This window comes from Xenopus laevis, chromosome 3S (assembly GCF_017654675.1).
Source record: "Xenopus laevis strain J_2021 chromosome 3S, Xenopus_laevis_v10.1, whole genome shotgun sequence".
NCBI lineage: Eukaryota > Metazoa > Chordata > Amphibia > Anura > Pipidae > Xenopus > Xenopus laevis.
In genome coordinates this window covers 70,432,178-70,450,507 of record NC_054376.1, presented here as the reverse complement: position 1 = coordinate 70,450,507, position 18,330 = coordinate 70,432,178, and the positions used below count along the sequence as shown (strand labels likewise).

Below are 18,330 nucleotides of genomic sequence, written 5' to 3'. Positions count from 1 at the left end.
CAATGCGAAAGTGCACTGTCCAATTACCATTCAGGCCAGGGATTGAATCCCCAAGAGTCCTGACAGAATCATTGCTGACTGAAAAATAATTGGAGCAGAGTATTGGACATCTTTAGCTCTTATTTGTGGCTTATGAGGCATGCTTTCCCATAATATTAAAGATGAGCAAATAACATCAAGTTTCTATTTACATTAAGATCACAGTTTTGTTACTCAACAAGAAATTTGCAGTAGAAAATATTTTGACCAGAGATTTTATAAATGTTGAGTGAAATGGTGCAGACGATGCCAAAGGCTTATAAGAATGCAGGCATTTATCATGCTGCAAAATTTAATTTTTCCTTTCTTTCTGCACCATTTGCTTTTATACACTGGTGAGTGATGTGGGATTATACATTTTAAGGGAGTATGGGATGTAAAATGTATCCCTTTGAACAAATATTCTCAAGAAAGTTTGGCAGTAACACCAAATGGTCCTTGCCCCATCTTTCAGTGATGGCACTGAGTGGTTATATGGTCTTCTCTATAGTGTTTGAGAGTGATTTATAGATCCTAAACATGGGGGCAGGGACTGTTTGATGGAAAAGGTTTAATGTAACTATATATCATACTGTGTAATACAGATAATCTGAGCAGTGGTTAGAAGACATAACTAAAAGGATATATAATAAAAGTTGCAAAGTTGCACTAGCTCTAGTAACCGCTAGCACTATAACTATAATTTGTTTCTATGTGTTTCTAGACATCTGCACTTTTTTATGTAGACTTTTTCACACTGTGAATAGTTTTCCATTACTGACTTTTATTACATTCCCCCCATATATGTTGAACATTGATATTTTTAAAAATATTAAATATTCACAAAAGGATGTTTCTCTTCTCTATTAAGTGTGAAAGAAGTCTGAAAGTAACCAAGAGATCAACAGCTAAAAAATGTATCAGTAAGGTGACTGATTAAAAAATACATTGATCTGTCTGTCTGTTGGGGAGAAAAATGCAATATCTGCCATGTCTGAACATGGAACATTATACATATTGTGGCTCATTTATAAACAGTGGGGAAATCTGCACCTGGGCAGTAACCCATAGCAACCAATCAGTGATTAGCTTTTTTCAGCCAGCTGCAGGTTGAACACTGAAAGCAATCATCTGATTGGTTGCCATGTGTTACTGCCCAGGTGCAGATTTGCCCAGTGTTTATAAATAACCCCCATTATGTTTAGTTGCCCTAAAAAATTAAAATATATTGCTTTTATTATTCAATGTATGCACAAAGCTTTAAAAGTGTATTAATAGTGTAAAATAAAGAGCTGGATTAAGACCAAATGGGGTCCTAGACAGGGTCATTATTTCTGCCCTCCTTTCAGTGACAATGCAGTTGCTCAATTAAAAGTAAATAGCTTTTTCCCTTACTACCAGTGATGAGTGAATAGTTTCGTCAGGCATTGATTTGCAGCAAAATTGCAATTTTTGTTTGCGAAACTGCAGCAAAAATTTGCTGCAGAACAATTTGCTGCAACAAAAAAGTTGCCATAAGAGAAAATGCCCAGTTGACTTTAATGCATTTGGAGTGAGAAAAAACTTGAGAATAAATGCCCATTGATTGAAATGCATTTGGAGAAAAAGTTGTTGAGACAAACAAGTTGCCACAAGAAAAAACATTGTTTTGCCATCCATTGACAATGCGTTTCACAATTTTTTTGCCATTTCGTGAAATTTTTTAGCAGGTTCGCAAATTATACTGAAAAGCGAAACAGGACAGATTCACTCATCACTGCTTACTACTGTTTTAAGAGTACTGCAAAATCATACTAAAGCTGTATGCAACACACATTTTTCTTGTTGCATGACAAAATCTTCAGTCTCTGGTGAGACCCATAATGATTGGTCCATAGACATGTGCCTTGGATGCCTTGTTCATAATCCGGTCCTCTGTAAAATTAAAAAAATGTTTATCTGGTTTAAAAGTGGATGAACAGATTTCTTGCTGAAATTTTTAAACTGTTCAGTGTTCCTTTGAATATTCCGAATACCAAGCATAAGCTTTGGTGCCTTATCTGAGATGATTTTTACAGTGACATTAATGGTAAATTTGTGACTTTCCAGTGGTTAACAGTAGCTGGAAAACCACATAAAAAAGCAAAACAGAGAACTTTGTTTCAACCATTAGCTGGTTGAAACAAAGTTCTCTGTGAAAATACCCTTTTTCCCTGAGACTGCAACTAAAGCTATGTGGCTCCTGACATACTGTAGCTATTTAGATTAATGACAGTGATTCTGAGATTTCAGCAAAGAAGTTCCAGGAGCTGATCTGTCTGGTTGTCACCAGCCATATTTCCTACTGGGGTACAAATCAAAGGCATCACTTGTTCCTTATTGGAATAAGCAGCTGATGATAATATAACCGATGTGACCCTTGAGAAAAGTATATTTAAAAAAAAAAGGGAAAGTTCTTATGTTACAAAAGAAAAGCTATCTGTTTAATATTGATTGCATGTTTAATGATACGTTTGGTTTTGTTTGCTGTGATAAGCTTTAAAATGTTAAAAAGTCATTGTAAAGGATGTTTTTGTAAACAATTCTTGCTTCATTATTGTGCAGGATATTGAAGATGCTGAAGATAGATAAAAATATAGATTATTTTATTGTGCAATGCAAAAAACTTGTGCAAGATTGTAAAAATGCTCTATGCTCAGTTAAGTCTCAGTGTATTAAGAAACTACTGAACAATATAACAATATAAATATGACACTTCTTTACTTTAACTTATGCCTCTAGTGTTGATTGCTAGTGAAGAGAGACATTTTTTGCCAGGTTTCACAGTGAAAAAGATGCTCATAGACTCCAATGGGTGAAAAAAATGTTGTGCATAAAAAAACAGTTTAGCGCCCATTACTATTGGGTGCTGGATGCTTCAAGTAAATCTGTTGCATCTGTATAGAAGAAGTCATTGCTTTGGGTCTTTGGCACATGAGGTATTTTTAACTTAGAGAAGCAGCAAATAAGACGCTCTTTATACCATAAGGATTAGGCTATAGGTTACTGTGCTCACATTAATCACACTGATTGAATGAAATCAATTACTAAGATAAGAGATATATAAACACAACACGTTTGTAGAAACCAACAAGAAATAAAGAAAGGTTTTATTAAAAAAAATGAAGGAATGAGAAGTATCCTTTAGAAATCTGTTAAAATAGCTTTGCTCTAAATGTAAAACATTAATATCACAATATGTTTTGAACAGCATCAACACCTAACATTCCCTATGCATTCACGATGGCACATATACTGTACAAAGGAATAATATGTTATATGCTTCTATAAATATCTAACTAGTCTTAAAATTTGCTAAACTATAATTTGCTTTGTAAAAAATATAATCCCTGTAATATATCTAGCAATCAGTGGTTGGTGTCTTTGATTACATGCTGCAATGGGTTGTACAATCATAATTATATAATCCAAATAATATTAATTCCAGATACAATATGTGGAAGGTGCTACAAAGGGCTTGTTTACAAACATTGGTGCTGCACTGCACAAGTACACATGTCCATAGCAGCCAATCCATAATGTTTTGATCTATCAGTAAGAAAATGAAAGCAATAATCTGATTGGCTGCTAAGGGCAGCTGCACTGCAGCACTGGTGTAATTTAGCCCTGAAGCCTTTAGCCTATATTGCATCTAGAATACATACAGTATTAAAGGTTTATAAGTACAGATCCAAACCTTGGCTTTGTTTACACCAAATCTAAATCAGTACTAAAGATGCTTAACATGAGTTTTTATAGATGCATTTGTAGAGGCAAAAATAAGTAATATACTGATATTTCAACATTTGCAGTTAAAGCATTATATACGATTACAACAACAAAACAAAACCATTATTAAGTTGGTGGGAAAATTGCTACTCCATACAAAACGGAAGAGTTACTTTTAAACTTCTAAACATTAATTTATCATTTACAAAAAGCAAGAGAGAACAACATCTAAATAACATAGTTCAATAAATAAAATCCAGAATACCCCATTTTAACTTAACCCACATTTTGAGAGAAAAAATAAAAAACAAAAATAATACCACACAAAAAATACCACACAGAAATCCTGATCTAAAAGGGAGCATTGTTCTTAGTAACACCCCACCTGCTTAATATGACTGATATATAATACTAGGCAGAAATTCAGGCCAGAATATTAGTTATATTAGTCCAACTCCCTTTTTTATATAACAATATTAAATACAAATAAGGGTTGGTGGGGTGACAGGATCCTCCTACATCAATTACATTTTCTAAGGTTTTAAATGTTCATAGGAGTATAGCTGTTTAAAGTATTGAATTCCATTCTGTTTTATTAGTGCTGTAATGCAACACAGGATGTTAAGTATCTTCCCCTCCTGTGATTACAAAAATACCAGGATGTCTTGCATCAGTCCCATCATCCTAAAGTAGAGGAATATCATTGTAAGACATATACACAAAGGAGAAATGAATTCAGATGTCCTTACTAATAAAAAGATCAGTCTATGCTGATAAAATTCTAGCCCACATGATGTCTCCTGTTTCTGTTTTTTTTAATCTCCTGGACGTGTTTCCATTTAGCGCCACCTTTATTTCGTTGCCTCTTCTTCTCTTTGTGCCACATCTGCTCGCAGTACTCATCCAGACTAAAGCTTGGACTGCTCAGGAGCTGTAAATAATCTTTGTACCTCAGTCTTGGTTCTGTTATTAAATCGCGGCTCCTTCCCTCATCATCCTCCAACTTCTGTGTGTTTTCCATCTGTTCATTCTCTATTATTTTTACATTGAGCTTTGTGATAGTGTGTATAAACGTGTGCTCTTGAGCTTTGCAGTAGTACATTCCCGAGTCTTTTTTCTGTAAACTGCGAATCAGAAGCCCGTAGTCTGTTTTAATGATTCTTTCATCAGATGTTAGCTGAAAGCAATAAAAAACAATTGAACATGAATTCAAATAAATAATGAAAAGTTTATTGTTGTATAAAGTTCAATGCATTTCAGCTTCTGAATGTACCTAGCATTTTTGTTATTTTCATATGCCCTTAAGAGATTTTATTTGAAGGTCTTCCAAGAAAACTTACATTTGTATTTCATTAAACAGAATACAGTAGTGCCATTTGTTCGTATATAACTATATAATTTATTACATTTGGAACTGTCAATCACAGATGGACTCCTAGGGGCAAATTCACTAACCGGTGAAAATTCGCCAGCGCAGGCTTGCACACATCTCAACATTTTGCCAGGCGTAAATTCGCCTGGACAGCGCTAGTTCACAAAGATCCGAAGTTGCACACAGGCCCGGATTTGTGGAAAGGCCACCTAGGCCCGGGCCTAGGGCGGCAGGATTTTAGGGGGGCAGCATTCTGCCCAACCACACCCACATTGGTTCAAAAACACTGGAGATGTGCTGGAGATACGATAATTTTTTAAATTTCCCACGCACCAATCCCCGTTGCTCCTGTCCCCCTGGAGGGGACAGGGGCGACGAACAGTAGTGGGCCTCGGGGTGCCCACTATGTAAATCCGGCCCTGGTTGCACACAGGGTATCAAATGCTGGCGAAATTAAGCCAGCGAAATTACGCTCAGCAGTTCGAAGTTACGCTAGCGTTGGCTAATTAGCATTCACTTCACAAGGCCAGGGAACCTTAATAAAATGATATAAAGTTATTATAATGCCCTACACATGTGCCCACAGTATAGTTTAGGTGCCATATGTTAGGAAATTTAGGGGGGAAGGAGGTTACCCCCAAAAAAAGTTTTACAAACTTTTTCAGTCTATCACCCTTTAAATAGGAAAAAAACGCCAGCGTTTTTTGAGACTTAGAAAAATTTTCAACTTTTTTTTGAGGAACTCCTATCTACTCTATTGAGGTGGTGAAGGCAAGTCTGGCGATATAGGTAACGGTCAGTAAAATCAGTCAGTCAGTAATGCTCTTTCGCCAGACCAAAAATTCACCTGGCGTTAGAGTCTATCTCCTTGGCGAAATTATGCCAGCAAATTTACGTCAGCGAAAGGGCCGAAATGATGTCACACTGGCGAATTTTCACCAGCGTTAGCCACTTCACCCTTTGGTAAATTTCCCCCCTAGGTATTGTATAGAATATGTGCTAGGGATTTTTATATATAGACTTTACATTATGCTTTGAGAGTTCAAATCTGTTTTTGCTTTGATTATTATTGTAAAGAACTGTTGCAAAGAAGCTACTGAACAAATGTAGAAGACATATTTTACAATTAAAGCTTACATATTGGTACTTGTTTAAATGACAAAGTGTGAAAATTGACAAAATTCTAGAAGCCCAGAGTTCTATAAGCTGATGAGCCAAACACCCCATTTACAGTATCAGTAAAAAAAAACTTCCAGAATAGCTTTAATAGGAAAAAATAGAAAATTAGTAACAATATTAGAAATAGCAAATCGCAATACTGATCAAACAAGCACTCTGTTAATGTTTACATAACTTGTCCCCTTAAGATGGCTAAAAGGGAAATATTAAGTGACAATGTTAACTCTTTAGTAAGACTACATTTGTCAACAGCACACCATTTTTTACGGAAAAATTATGTTTCTTTAATATGATATTGACCCTTCAAAAAGGCTAATTCCATCTACGTAGAACTGTACTAAGAAAATAAAAAACAAAACCAGAGAAGAAAGGAGTTGAACTACATCACTTCAAGAGCTGGAAGTCATTAAACAGATGATAACAACTGTATAACCTTTTATTTTAGAGACCACCCTGGATAATATTTGCAAACCTGATGCTAAACATATTAAAAGAGATGAAATATGAATTTTGCACTGTCAAGTGAGGTTTAACACGATGATAAATCAGGTGGAAAATGAATCCCCGATTACACAGAAAGTTGCCCTGTATTTTTACAATGTCCTGAAGACATGGAACTGCTTTATAGATTGTCTCTTTGTGGTGCATTGTCTCTGACACCTATGAGATGTCAGGCCCTCTTGCAGGAGAACAGGAATCGATGTGGTGCATTCATCTTTGATTGAACTTCTGTTCACAGTCAAGATTTTCTTCACTGGCAGAATGCAGTTGGCACATGAATTTATCTCTGAATTTATCTCTGTATTGTTGGGAATACTGCTCATCTGATGGCATCCTAACATTCACTTTTGATCCTCATAGCATCAGATGATACATGGGCTACTGAACTGTGGAAAACATGTGGTTGCAATTTGTAGGTTTATAACCCAAAAGATGAAAAGCTAAGAGTTATTTTATATATTTGGTTGCAGTATGAACCCCTAAAGCTATTTGCTAAAGTCATTCATCATGCTGTAGCTTCATAAATAATGTATGGTCAAATAATTAGATCAACATTCTGTTTTCAGTTATCACTTGCTTTTAAGTAAATGTAAAAAAAAAATCTATACAAACAAGTTATGGACAGTGTTTATAGTAGTGGAGGAAAAATGCCATACTGTATATTAAAATGTTGATATGTATATGATATTTGTAAACAACACAACAGAAACATAGATTTGAAATATGGAATAGTAAATGTTAATAACCAGCACCGTCATTAACAATTTTTTATACATTAGGGGACACAGTTATCAAGGGTCGAATTTCGAATTCATGTGTTTTTTTAACTCATGAATATATGACACATGAATTAGATTTTACTCGAAATTCAAATATTTGACTGTTTATTAATTTCTATCGAATATGTCAAGCTCGGACGAATTTGACTGATTTGAAAACTTGTATCGAGTTTGGTTGAATTCAATTCAAGTTTTTTCTCCAAAAAAAAACTTGCGTATGAGGAAGGCTACAAACTACTCCAAATTGGTCACTGCACCTTTCCCAGTGACTTATACAGTAATTCAGCAATTTTTAGGTGGTGAATAGTCGAATTTAAGTTCTTAAAGGGCCAGAGAATGATACATCTCGAAATTCTAATTCAAATCTGAATTAAAACTCGCATCGAGTTTGGATAATGCACAATTCGAATTTGAGAGTTTGGACCATAAAATAAATTTGAAAATTCAAATTCAAATTTTCAATTTGACCCTTAATAAATCTGCCTCTAAGGATGCATTCACTAAATCATTGGCCTTTTATTATTTATTCTTATGACCTACCCCATGGAGACATTCACCACATCATTTCTGCTTTTCTTAAGAAAGTTTTGAGCTTACTTTACTTTTCCACAATTTTTTTGCTAAACTCATCCCCATGCTCAGCTGATTTTTAGCCATCTTTGTATTTTACTTCATGAATGGGTCTTTCCCATATACCTCTCCATATACACCAAGTTTGCCCGCTAAGGCTTTACCATGTATGTCCTCCCCCATAGCTATTTGACAGATAACTATTTTTTAACTACAATTCCCATCATCCTCTAACTTTTAAAAATGTGTTGATGGGATACTGTGTATATTAACACATTTGACACTTTAACCAAAAACTGTCTTTTATTATATTGGGTGTATTAAAGAACTGGTGACTTTAACCAAAAACTTACTTTTATTATAGCAGTTCTGTAAAGTGTAGGTCAGCCTGTGTTTACATTCACATATATATTTATTCATTTTAAGAGCATCAGGTATTCCTCTTAATCATAGGAATTTGGGTACTGCTAAACTATTTGGAATTCATGCTAAATAATATAGGTTGCTATCACTTGCACACATCTGTTAGCATTTAATCTCATGGGATAGTTTTGTGCAATTACTGTATGAATTTAAGATAAACCTAGACTACATGATATGTGTCATATGCCAGAAAATATATAAACACTTCATGTGAGATTGAACATTTGGATCATAAATCATGCTCAGTATACCTTTGAACTATGTCCCTTTTATAAATGAATAAAAAAACTTATTGTTAAAGACAACGTCTTTACATTAACATTTGATAAAATGTTTTCTTAAATATATACATAAACATTAATAATCTTAGTCATGAATGTAACAATTAATCTACACATTTTAAACATATAGTCAGAGAAGTGTGCAGAGGGAATGCAAGCCATCATTTCAGACAAGACCACTAGTTCTGAATATTTATTTTTTGTTCAAATATTGATAACATCTTGCTACAAAGACTCTAAAGCAAAGGCAACCAGGTGATTTAAGACATATTTTTCTGGGTCAAGTTGACCAATTGAAACTTACAAGGCATGTTGCAATCCAGGAACCATACCACCCATGTGGGTCTCAGTCTGGCCACCAGTATGTACTTCTACCATAACCCACCATACCCCTCCTCCAAACACTGCTATGTACTCCTTTCCCCCAGCTGCAGGCAGACAGAAAGAGCAACTCATTATACAGAGGACTTTCATTGGACTGGAAATTTGTTTGGACTCTTCGTATATTTGACTCTTCTTATATGGACAGGAAGTACATGGTGACTTTACTTTCAATTTCTTCAGGTGGAGAGAAAGAGGGAGAATCTATAATTCAGATTACACATAAATGGGGGGCTTTAATTACGTAATTGAATAATGGTGACTTAAAGATAGTATTTTAAAGTGTAATTACCAGATAATCCAGAATAAAATAAGTAATGTGGGACTCACTTTAGGATGAAGACACACAAAGCTACTAGTAGAAGTTAGTTGTCATGGCTACAAAGTAGACAATAGCATTTGGCTTTATTAAGACAATACATGCGTTTAAGCAGAGGCAACTCTCAGTATTGTAACCCTTAAGTAACCCTACTAAATACAAATACACAATTAAAACAGGGACTACCTGAGAGCAAACAGAACCTTATTATGCCTTATTTTGTAACACATGCACCTGGGCAGTAACACATGGCAACCAATCAGAATTTTGCTTTAATTATTCTACCTGCAGCTTGTTAAAAAGCTAATCACTGTCTGGTTGCTGTATGTTACAGTCCAGGTGCAAATTTACCCAGTGTTGATAAATCACCCATTAGGAGAAGGCTAACATTGTTATGCAGCAAGGGCTGTACATGTGTTATGTATAATTGTATGCCTAAGGATATAGTCTAAGCAATGCCACACATATAGGGACATATTGTCAGCAGAATGTGCTTATTGTGGATTAATGTTTTCTTTATTTGACTGCTGTACAGTGTGGAGCACAGAAACATTTGAGTGGAGTACAATCTTAACACACATAAATTTAGCAGCTCAAACTTAAAAATAAGATAGGAGCACGCTTGCTGTAATCCTCTATTAAAATGCGCATAACTATGGACATGGTCCCCCCAGCATTTATAAATAACTTGAGCCTGCAGGGGTATAGTAATAAAATATTTCTTGTGACAGGTCTCAGATTGTTGACCAGTTCAAGACTTGTCAAACCCTTTCTGATGTTGCTATGAGTTATCAAAAATGAAGGAAACATTGCCCATATAGTGTTACACCTCAAGATAATTGTTCTGCCAGGCTTAAATTTTTTGTTACATGTATAACCAACATCAAAAAAGAATTTGGTCTGTATAATGACGAAACAAAAATAATAGTATGGTTTTCTGGTTACAGCATATTTTCATTTAAAAAGGGTTTCAAAATATATGCAGTAAAATGCAATGGAAACCACAATTTGATGGGTCAGCAGTAGGTTTTGATAACTGAGTCTTTAAAATGAGGAAATCTTCATATCTTAAATAGTAAAGCTTTCTTTGGGGGAGGTAATATGCAAACTTCAAAGCATACATTTGATTGTAATGCAACATTAAGAAAAACAAATTCCAGAATGACTGATTGTCTTTCCAGGAACTGAAAGCCTTTTTGCATGACAATAAGAAACTCTGAGAATTATGCTGCATATTACATTTTTCGTTTGCAAATTGCATTGTTCAGATCTGCTGATTTTATATTCAGTCATTATTCTATATAACATATATATAAGTATGCTGGCAATCATTTCATAAACAAATAATAAAAACTCTCTCATTTCTCATTTTCACTATAACTATTACTATGATAATGAGAAATACAAATTTACGAATTTAATGATTTGCTTGCCAATAAGTAAACAGAGCATTGCAAACATGCTGGCAAGTTTTATTACCCAAGTTTAAGAATAATTTCAATTTCTGGCTCCCCGATGAAGTCTGTTGGTATGTGTATTAATGCATTCCAGCTTCAGTTTGTGCTACAGCAGCAAAGCAGTCGTAAAGACTTAACAAAATATTTTTAGGCTGAACACATGTAACACAAACCTAAGAATAAGCATAGATTTGTCATATATGATAACACTGTCCCCTTTATTAACTGACCATCAGTATTACACATAAAGCTTAACTGATTCAGCTGGCACACAAAGCCACACCCTTTTCCAACAGTCAGGCTATTACTTGCATTTTTGCATATAATCTATGGCTTCAACATATACACACTCTTTTATTGCACCATGGTGCAGAATATGTTTTATATAGAAATATTGACAAGTACAATTGGAATACAACTAATACAATTCAGAGACAAGGAATGCTGTGGTTTGTATTAAGATTATCATAGGCAAAGTACAAGTCCTCTACTAGGTGGTAGTGGGAGCAGGACAAATCACCATATTAACATATTGCCAGGGGGCCTCTGAACAATCGCTGAACACTAAAATAATGTTTACATTTTTAATAGAGACAGAACTGGCAAAAGTCCTATGATATGACGCACACAATCTTTATATACGGTAGATGGATATCGGACACTCCTATGGGAAAATGCTTACACCCAGTCTGACAAATGACCTAGTGACAAATCCAGTACAACAAATTATCCTGGCAGCCCTTCTGACTGTCATGTGGAAAACACTGTAAAAACTTTTGCCATCAAAGTGAAGAAAGTTGACATCCTGCAAATGGAAAAATGATCAATCTTTCCTATTACTGCGGCTTATCGTCCCTGCAGGAAGTCCTTTTGCATTTTATCCTTTTTTATTATAGGTAAAATAGTTCTTTGAAAATCTTTTAGAAAAAAATACCACATAATTGGGCACTGAGTTTATATATTCTCAGATTTCAATAGACAATAAAACAGTTTCTTCTTAATTTACATTGCATATTTAAAATTGAATTCTGAAAACATTAACTGTTGGAAAGTCCATGGTGGATCCAATACATCCACCCCCATATGTAAAAAAGGGTACTTAGTTTTCCCATGTGCAATAACCCTTGGTAACCATAAAGATTTGCTTTTAAACATGTGACCAGTAAATTAGTAAAAGCTGCCTGCTGAGTGCACCTGGGAAAAATTTGTGTCTAGGCCTAAAAAAAATGTATAGACTAAATAAATATTGTGCTCATATTTTAAAACTGATCTTTCTGGGTTCTCAACAGGGCCTCCCTGCAGCCTGCAACCCTATGGTCTGCACCACTTTTGTTGTACAGGTATAGGATCCCTTATCTGGAAACCCAATATCCAGAAAGCTTACGGAATGGCTGTCTCCCATAGACTCCATTTTATACAAATAATCCAAATTTTTAAAAATGATTTCCTTTTTCTCTGTAATAATAAAACAGTAGCTTGTACTTGATCCCAACTAAGATATAATTAATCCTGATTGGAAGCAAAACCAGCCTATTGGGTTTATTTAATGTTTAAATTAATTTCAAGCAGAGTTAAGGCATGAAGACCCATATTACGGAAATATCTGTTATCCGGAAAACCCCAGGTCCCGAGCATTCTGGATAACCGGTCCCATACCTGTACTACAAAGTTATAGCGTGAGTACTACAGAGTTTAGTGTTTAAGACATTTTTTTCAATCTTTTGATATTTGATTTAGTGAGGTGACTATATTTGTATATGAAACCTATGTGAAGTAGTGAAGATCGCAACCCTGATATTTATATAAATATACAATATTTTTTTAACATTTATTGTACATAATAATTTGTTCTGGTACAGCAAAGACATGGCAGTTGAAGTTCAATGTAGGTAAATGTAAATTACGCACCTAGGTATTGCTATAGGTTTTATACCCTTGTCCTTTCTAAAGAAAAAATACAACAGAAGCCGAGTGTTCTTTCCAGCTGAATTGATTAAGAAATTCACATGCTTACCTCTTCCTGTCGCTCTTCCCCTGTGTGCTGAATAAACCACCTGATTGATGCTTGTTGGGATTTAGGCATACATTCTAGAAAAGTAGAGTTGTTTTCAATGCCAAATATTACTTTTTCCTCTGCAGGTTCTTGATTTGTATCTACAAAACACAAGACACAATAAAACAAGTGATTGTATCATTGCTTGCTAGAGCTTAAAAATACTGGAATCAAAGTAATCATTAATGCCTATAACAGCAATGTCTAGCACTTTCATGTAGAATATTAGATGAATATGACAAGATTATGTAGGGACCTATAGGATCTATTAGGCTCCTATAGAGTTAATCCCCTACCTTTGCTTAAGTTCTCTTTTCCTTTGTTATTGGGCCTAGCCTTTCTAACTGGTAAAATGTAACAACCACACCTATTGGACAAAGAGTGTAATGACACTCCCCTGCCACACTGCTATATAGTGCTGTGTTGGGAGTGGCCTCTTCCTCTTTGGCTCCTGGTGTCTGTGCTGCTAGGTGTTTCCCATTGAGCCTGGGATCACCAAGGCCCCAGTAAAGCCATTTACCCCAAAGGGACCTGTACCTTTGGTGCTGAAGTCGGGAACCAGGCAATCCCGTGAATGAGGATTAGCTATCATTAGGGCAGATCTGTAATAGTCTCTCTAGGAGAGAGAGATAGCCAGATTAAGGTAGCATGAGCAGTTCTGTGCTCCAACAAGGAGAATAGCAGGGAGTAGCCTCCCAAAGGCTTTTAAGGTGCCTTTAGTGTAAGGAACTCAGTGATAGGGAATTCAGTTAGCAGAGCACTGCCTGACCCCTACTTGATCGATCCTGTTTCACTTTGGTCGCTGGTCTTTGGGAGTGAGATATTCTTCCTACTGTTTGACTTGAGGAGTGACATCTGTACATGCTGCATCATCATCAATGCTATCCTTTCTCCTCTGTGATGTGCTAACTCCTACTGCAACTCCTGCGTGAGTAAACCTGTGGTCAATTGCTTGCATATTGTTGTGCTAAATAAACCATCTCACTTGTTTCCACTATCTAAAGAACCTCCTGGCGTCCATTATTCTATCTTTTACACTAATTAGCCTGTGGGTTGTAGTTTTACACCATCTTAAAGGGGAAGCTTCCATTTAGCGAAAGCTCCGCCCTGAGTGTAGTTTCACAGTGTAACCCATGCTCATACACTAGCTGGACACCCTTAACCCCTAATTGGCGGGATAGGCCAAGAAAGCGTTACATTTTGGCGCCCAACGTGGGGCCCCGCCCCCAATCCAGGCTAAATTTGTGTTTTTACAATTTTTGTGAAATTGTGCACTGTATCTTTAAATTTTGCTGACAGGCTGCCGGACCCGTTAGGCAAAAGGCAGTCCTGCACGCACTTGCTATTTTTGGTGTGCGCATAGTAAGGCCGTGGGTTCGGGCTTGGTGGTTCTTCCCGTTCCCCTTATTCGCCTGCGCCACTAAAGTCCCGCCAGGCGCATATTCGCTGGCATTTTTGTTTTGCACTGTGAGTCTTCACTGGCGCCATTTTAGCCCTCGCGAGATTTTCAGGCGCCATCTTGTCCCGCGCAGATACTGTTTGGCGCGCTTGGGCAAGGAGGCGGTCTATGACAATACGTCACCGCCGCCATTTTGTAGAGTGTTTTCACGAGGAAGGACGTGTACTAGCACAGCTCCCGCCTTGGCCTGCCCTACAAACCTAGCGACTGCTACGGAGAGTATTGTAAGGTACTTATACTCCACTCTACCAGCGGATAGTTACTTAGCTATTTCCGCTCCTCACTGCGGATACCCAGACGGTTATACCAACTTGTCAAGGTCTTCAGTGCCGCACCTTTACCGGTCCACGGCTGTGGCCGGATCCTGTGGGAGTTCACACCGGCTTTGTCCATTACCCTGCGGCTGCGGGTACACCATTTGCCAACCATCTTTAGCCACGTGGCGAGCGGCTGATTTAAAGATGGCGGATCATGGATGGGACGGCTGGCCTGATCCGGAAGCCGGTTCTGCTTCCAATAACTTCACCCTGAAAGACCCACTACCTGAAACAAGCAATAAGAGGTATGTGTGGAACGGCACTTTTGGGGAAAAATACGTAACTGCCGAATGTAAGGTGATTGTGGCGTATTGTGGGCGCTGCGGCGCTGAAGGGGATAGAGCTTTCCGAAGAATTAGCTCTTCGTGCCATGTGTGTGGGTTTGGTTGCTGGATGGGGCCCCTAGCTGTTGTAGAGGAGTCCCCAGGGCCAATGATCATGTCCCCAGCACCTCCCGCACCAGAAGAGATTGTCCCCAGGGTGCCTGATGTCGCAGCTGTGACTGGCAATGAGCCTGCACCCCCTGCCTGTCCATCACCAATGCTACGCTGTTCTAGTCCCACGGCTGTGGGTGAAGAACAAGCCTCTGTTGCTATGGGGGGCATTTCCCTAGATCCCCCCGTTAAAGATGCAACACCAGCCACACGTGGTAGGGGCCGCGGCCGCACTTCCTCCACGCTTCCAAGGAGCACAGCTTCCACTAAGGGGAATGCTAATGTTTCCCAACCCAGTTCCTCTGCGGAGAGCAGCTTTCTCTCTATAGCATCTCCAGAGCCAGACTGGGCCGAAATGGATTTTGGACCTCTGCCAACTCCATCTTCGTCTTCTGATACTAAGTTCTTCTGTTATGAGCCACTGCCTCCTAAGAGCCCTGAAGTCGACAATTCCTTTTGGGTCTCCCCTGGGTGTGCTGACCCTAAGAAGCAGCGCACCGTCTCAAGGATCCAGAGGATCATCAATATCAAGGTGTATGACCAGTGGGGCTATTACATGCCGTATGCCCCCGAATGGGTGTATGATGAGATGGAAAAGCACCTTGATGAATGGATCTACGGGGAGCTCCTCAGGAAGGAGGGAATTGGTTCTGGAGGCCTCTTCCACAGTGACGCTACCAAGAGGGAGCGTGACCTGAACTTCCTCAGCAACGTGGTTCACGAGTGGTGGTACGGGCGTACCATCCTGAAGCACTATGTAAAAAGCTGCGGAAAGTTCCAGGAAGAGAAGCATTTTGGGCTTAGTGAGCTTATATCCAATGGGGGCTGCGTTGACAAGCCGCACCCCAACTACTACCTTTCCTATGAGGAAAAGCTTTCTCTCTGGTAGGGGTAGGGGCCGCGGCCGCACTTCCTCCACGCTTCCAAGGAGCACAGCTTCCACTAAGGGGAATGCTAATGTTTCCCAACCCAGTTCCTCTGCGGAGAGCAGCTTTCTCTCTATAGCATCTCCAGAGCCAGACTGGGCCGAAATGGATTTTGGACCTCTGCCAACTCCATCTTCGTCTTCTGATACTAAGTTCTTCTGTTATGAGCCACTGCCTCCTAAGAGCCCTGAAGTCGACAATTCCTTTTGGGTCTCCCCTGGGCGTGCTGACCCTAAGAAGCAGCGCACCGTCTCAAGGATCCAGAGGATCATCAATATCAAGGTGTATGACCAGTGGGGCTATTACATGCCGTATGCCCCCGAATGGGTGTATGATGAGATGGAAAAGCACCTTGATGAATGGATCTACGGGGAGCTCCTCAGGAAGGAGGGAATTGGTTCTGGAGGCCTCTTCCACAGTGACGCTACCAAGAGGGAGCGTGACCTGAACTTCCTCAGCAACGTGGTTCACGAGTGGTGGTACGGGCGTACCATCCTGAAGCACTATGTAAAAAGCTGCGGAAAGTTCCAGGAAGAGAAGCATTTTGGGCTTAGTGAGCTTATATCCAATGGGGGCCGCGTTGACAAGCCGCACCCCAACTACTACCTTTCCTATGAGGACACACGGGCCAGATCATGCCTTGGGAGAGGGATCGACAAGCCTTCCTTAATTTTTCTTTTCAGCCAAGCCTGTGCCTGGACCTCCTGATACACTATGGATGGTTCACGTATCGTAAGTTAAGTGCCTGAGTGTCCTTAGGGGTTCTCATGAAATTGTAATAAAGTTATGTAACTGATGTTATTTGCACTGAAACTTACCCAATACAGTATTGCACTTTTGCTCTTTACTGTTCTTTTCTCCACAGTACCCATTGTTACCAGGTATTCCTCCGGAGAGGATACCAGAAGAGTGATGTTCAATGGTATTGTTGGTTTGCACTTATATATTCACTTTGTTACTATTGTGTCTATATCATTTCACCATTGTCGGGACGAAATGGATTTTTCCCCCGGGTGTATGTAGGGACCTATAGGATCTATTAGGCTCCTATAGAGTTAATCCCCTACCTTTGCTTAAGTTCTCTTTTCCTTTGTTATTGGGCCTAGCCTTTCTAACTGGTAAAGTGTAACAACCACACCTATTGGACAAAGAGTGTAATGACACTCCCCTGCCACACTGCTATATAGTGCTGTGTAGGGAGTGGCCTCTTCCTCTTTGGCTCCTGGTGTCTGTGCTGCTAGGTGTTTCCCATTGAGCCTGGGATCACCAAGGCCCCAGTAAAGCCATTTACCCCAAAGGGACCTGTACCTTTGGTGCTGAAGTCGGGAACCAGGCAATCCCGTGAATGAGGATTAGCTATCATTAGGGCAGATCTGTAATAGTCTCTCTAGGAGAGAGAGATAGCCAGATTAAGGTAGCATGAGCAGTTCTGTGCTCCAACAAGGAGAATAGCAGGGAGTAGCCTCCCAAAGGCTTTTAAGGTGCCTTTAGTGTAAGGAACTCAGTGATAGGGAATTCAGTTAGCAGAGCACTGCCTGACCCCTACTTGATCGATCCTGTTTCACTTTGGTCGCTGGTCTTTGGGAGTGAGATATTCTTCCTACTGTTTGACTTGAGGAGTGACATCTGTACATGCTGCATCATCATCAATGCTATCCTTTCTCCTCTGTGATGTGCTAACTCCTACTGCAACTCCTGCGTGAGTAAACCTGTGGTCAATTGCTTGCATATTGTTGTGCTAAATAAACCATCTCACTTGTTTCCACTATCTAAAGAACCTCCTGGCGTCCATTATTCTATCTTTTACACTAATTAGCCTGTGGGTTGTAGTTTTACACCATCTTAAAGGGGAAGCTTCCATTTAGCGAAAGCTCCGCCCTGAGTGTAGTTTCACAGTGTAACCCATGCTCATACACTAGCTGGACACCCTTAACCCCTAATTGGCGGGATAGGCCAAGAAAGCGTTACAATTATATCAAATTGAAACACCGCAGTCTATGGACCTCATAGGCCTGCAGGACCAAAGGGCCACCAATTATCGAGACTTGCCCTTGACTATAATATTTCACCTGCCAGTGTATATTATAAATTGGAGCCTAAATATGATAAAGGAC

At 38.7% G+C, this 18,330-nt stretch overlaps 1 protein-coding gene across 3 annotated transcripts in view; it reads right to left on the bottom strand.

The window, feature by feature from the left end:
* Window positions 1–3,127: 3,127 nt before the first annotated feature.
* The window catches only part of sema3d.S (semaphorin 3D S homeolog), an 89,391-nt gene continuing 74,188 nt past the window's right edge, over window positions 3,128–18,330 (bottom strand). For 2 of the 3 annotated variants that reach the window (XM_018254326.2, XM_018254327.2), the window contains exons 17-18: window positions 13,042–13,181; window positions 3,129–4,942 (exon numbers count right to left, since the gene is read on the bottom strand). In XM_018254326.2, the coding sequence (XP_018109815.1) occupies window positions 4,547–4,942; window positions 13,042–13,181 (536 nt within the window). In that variant the 3' untranslated portion in view covers window positions 3,129–4,546. 3 annotated transcript variants of the gene reach the window in all.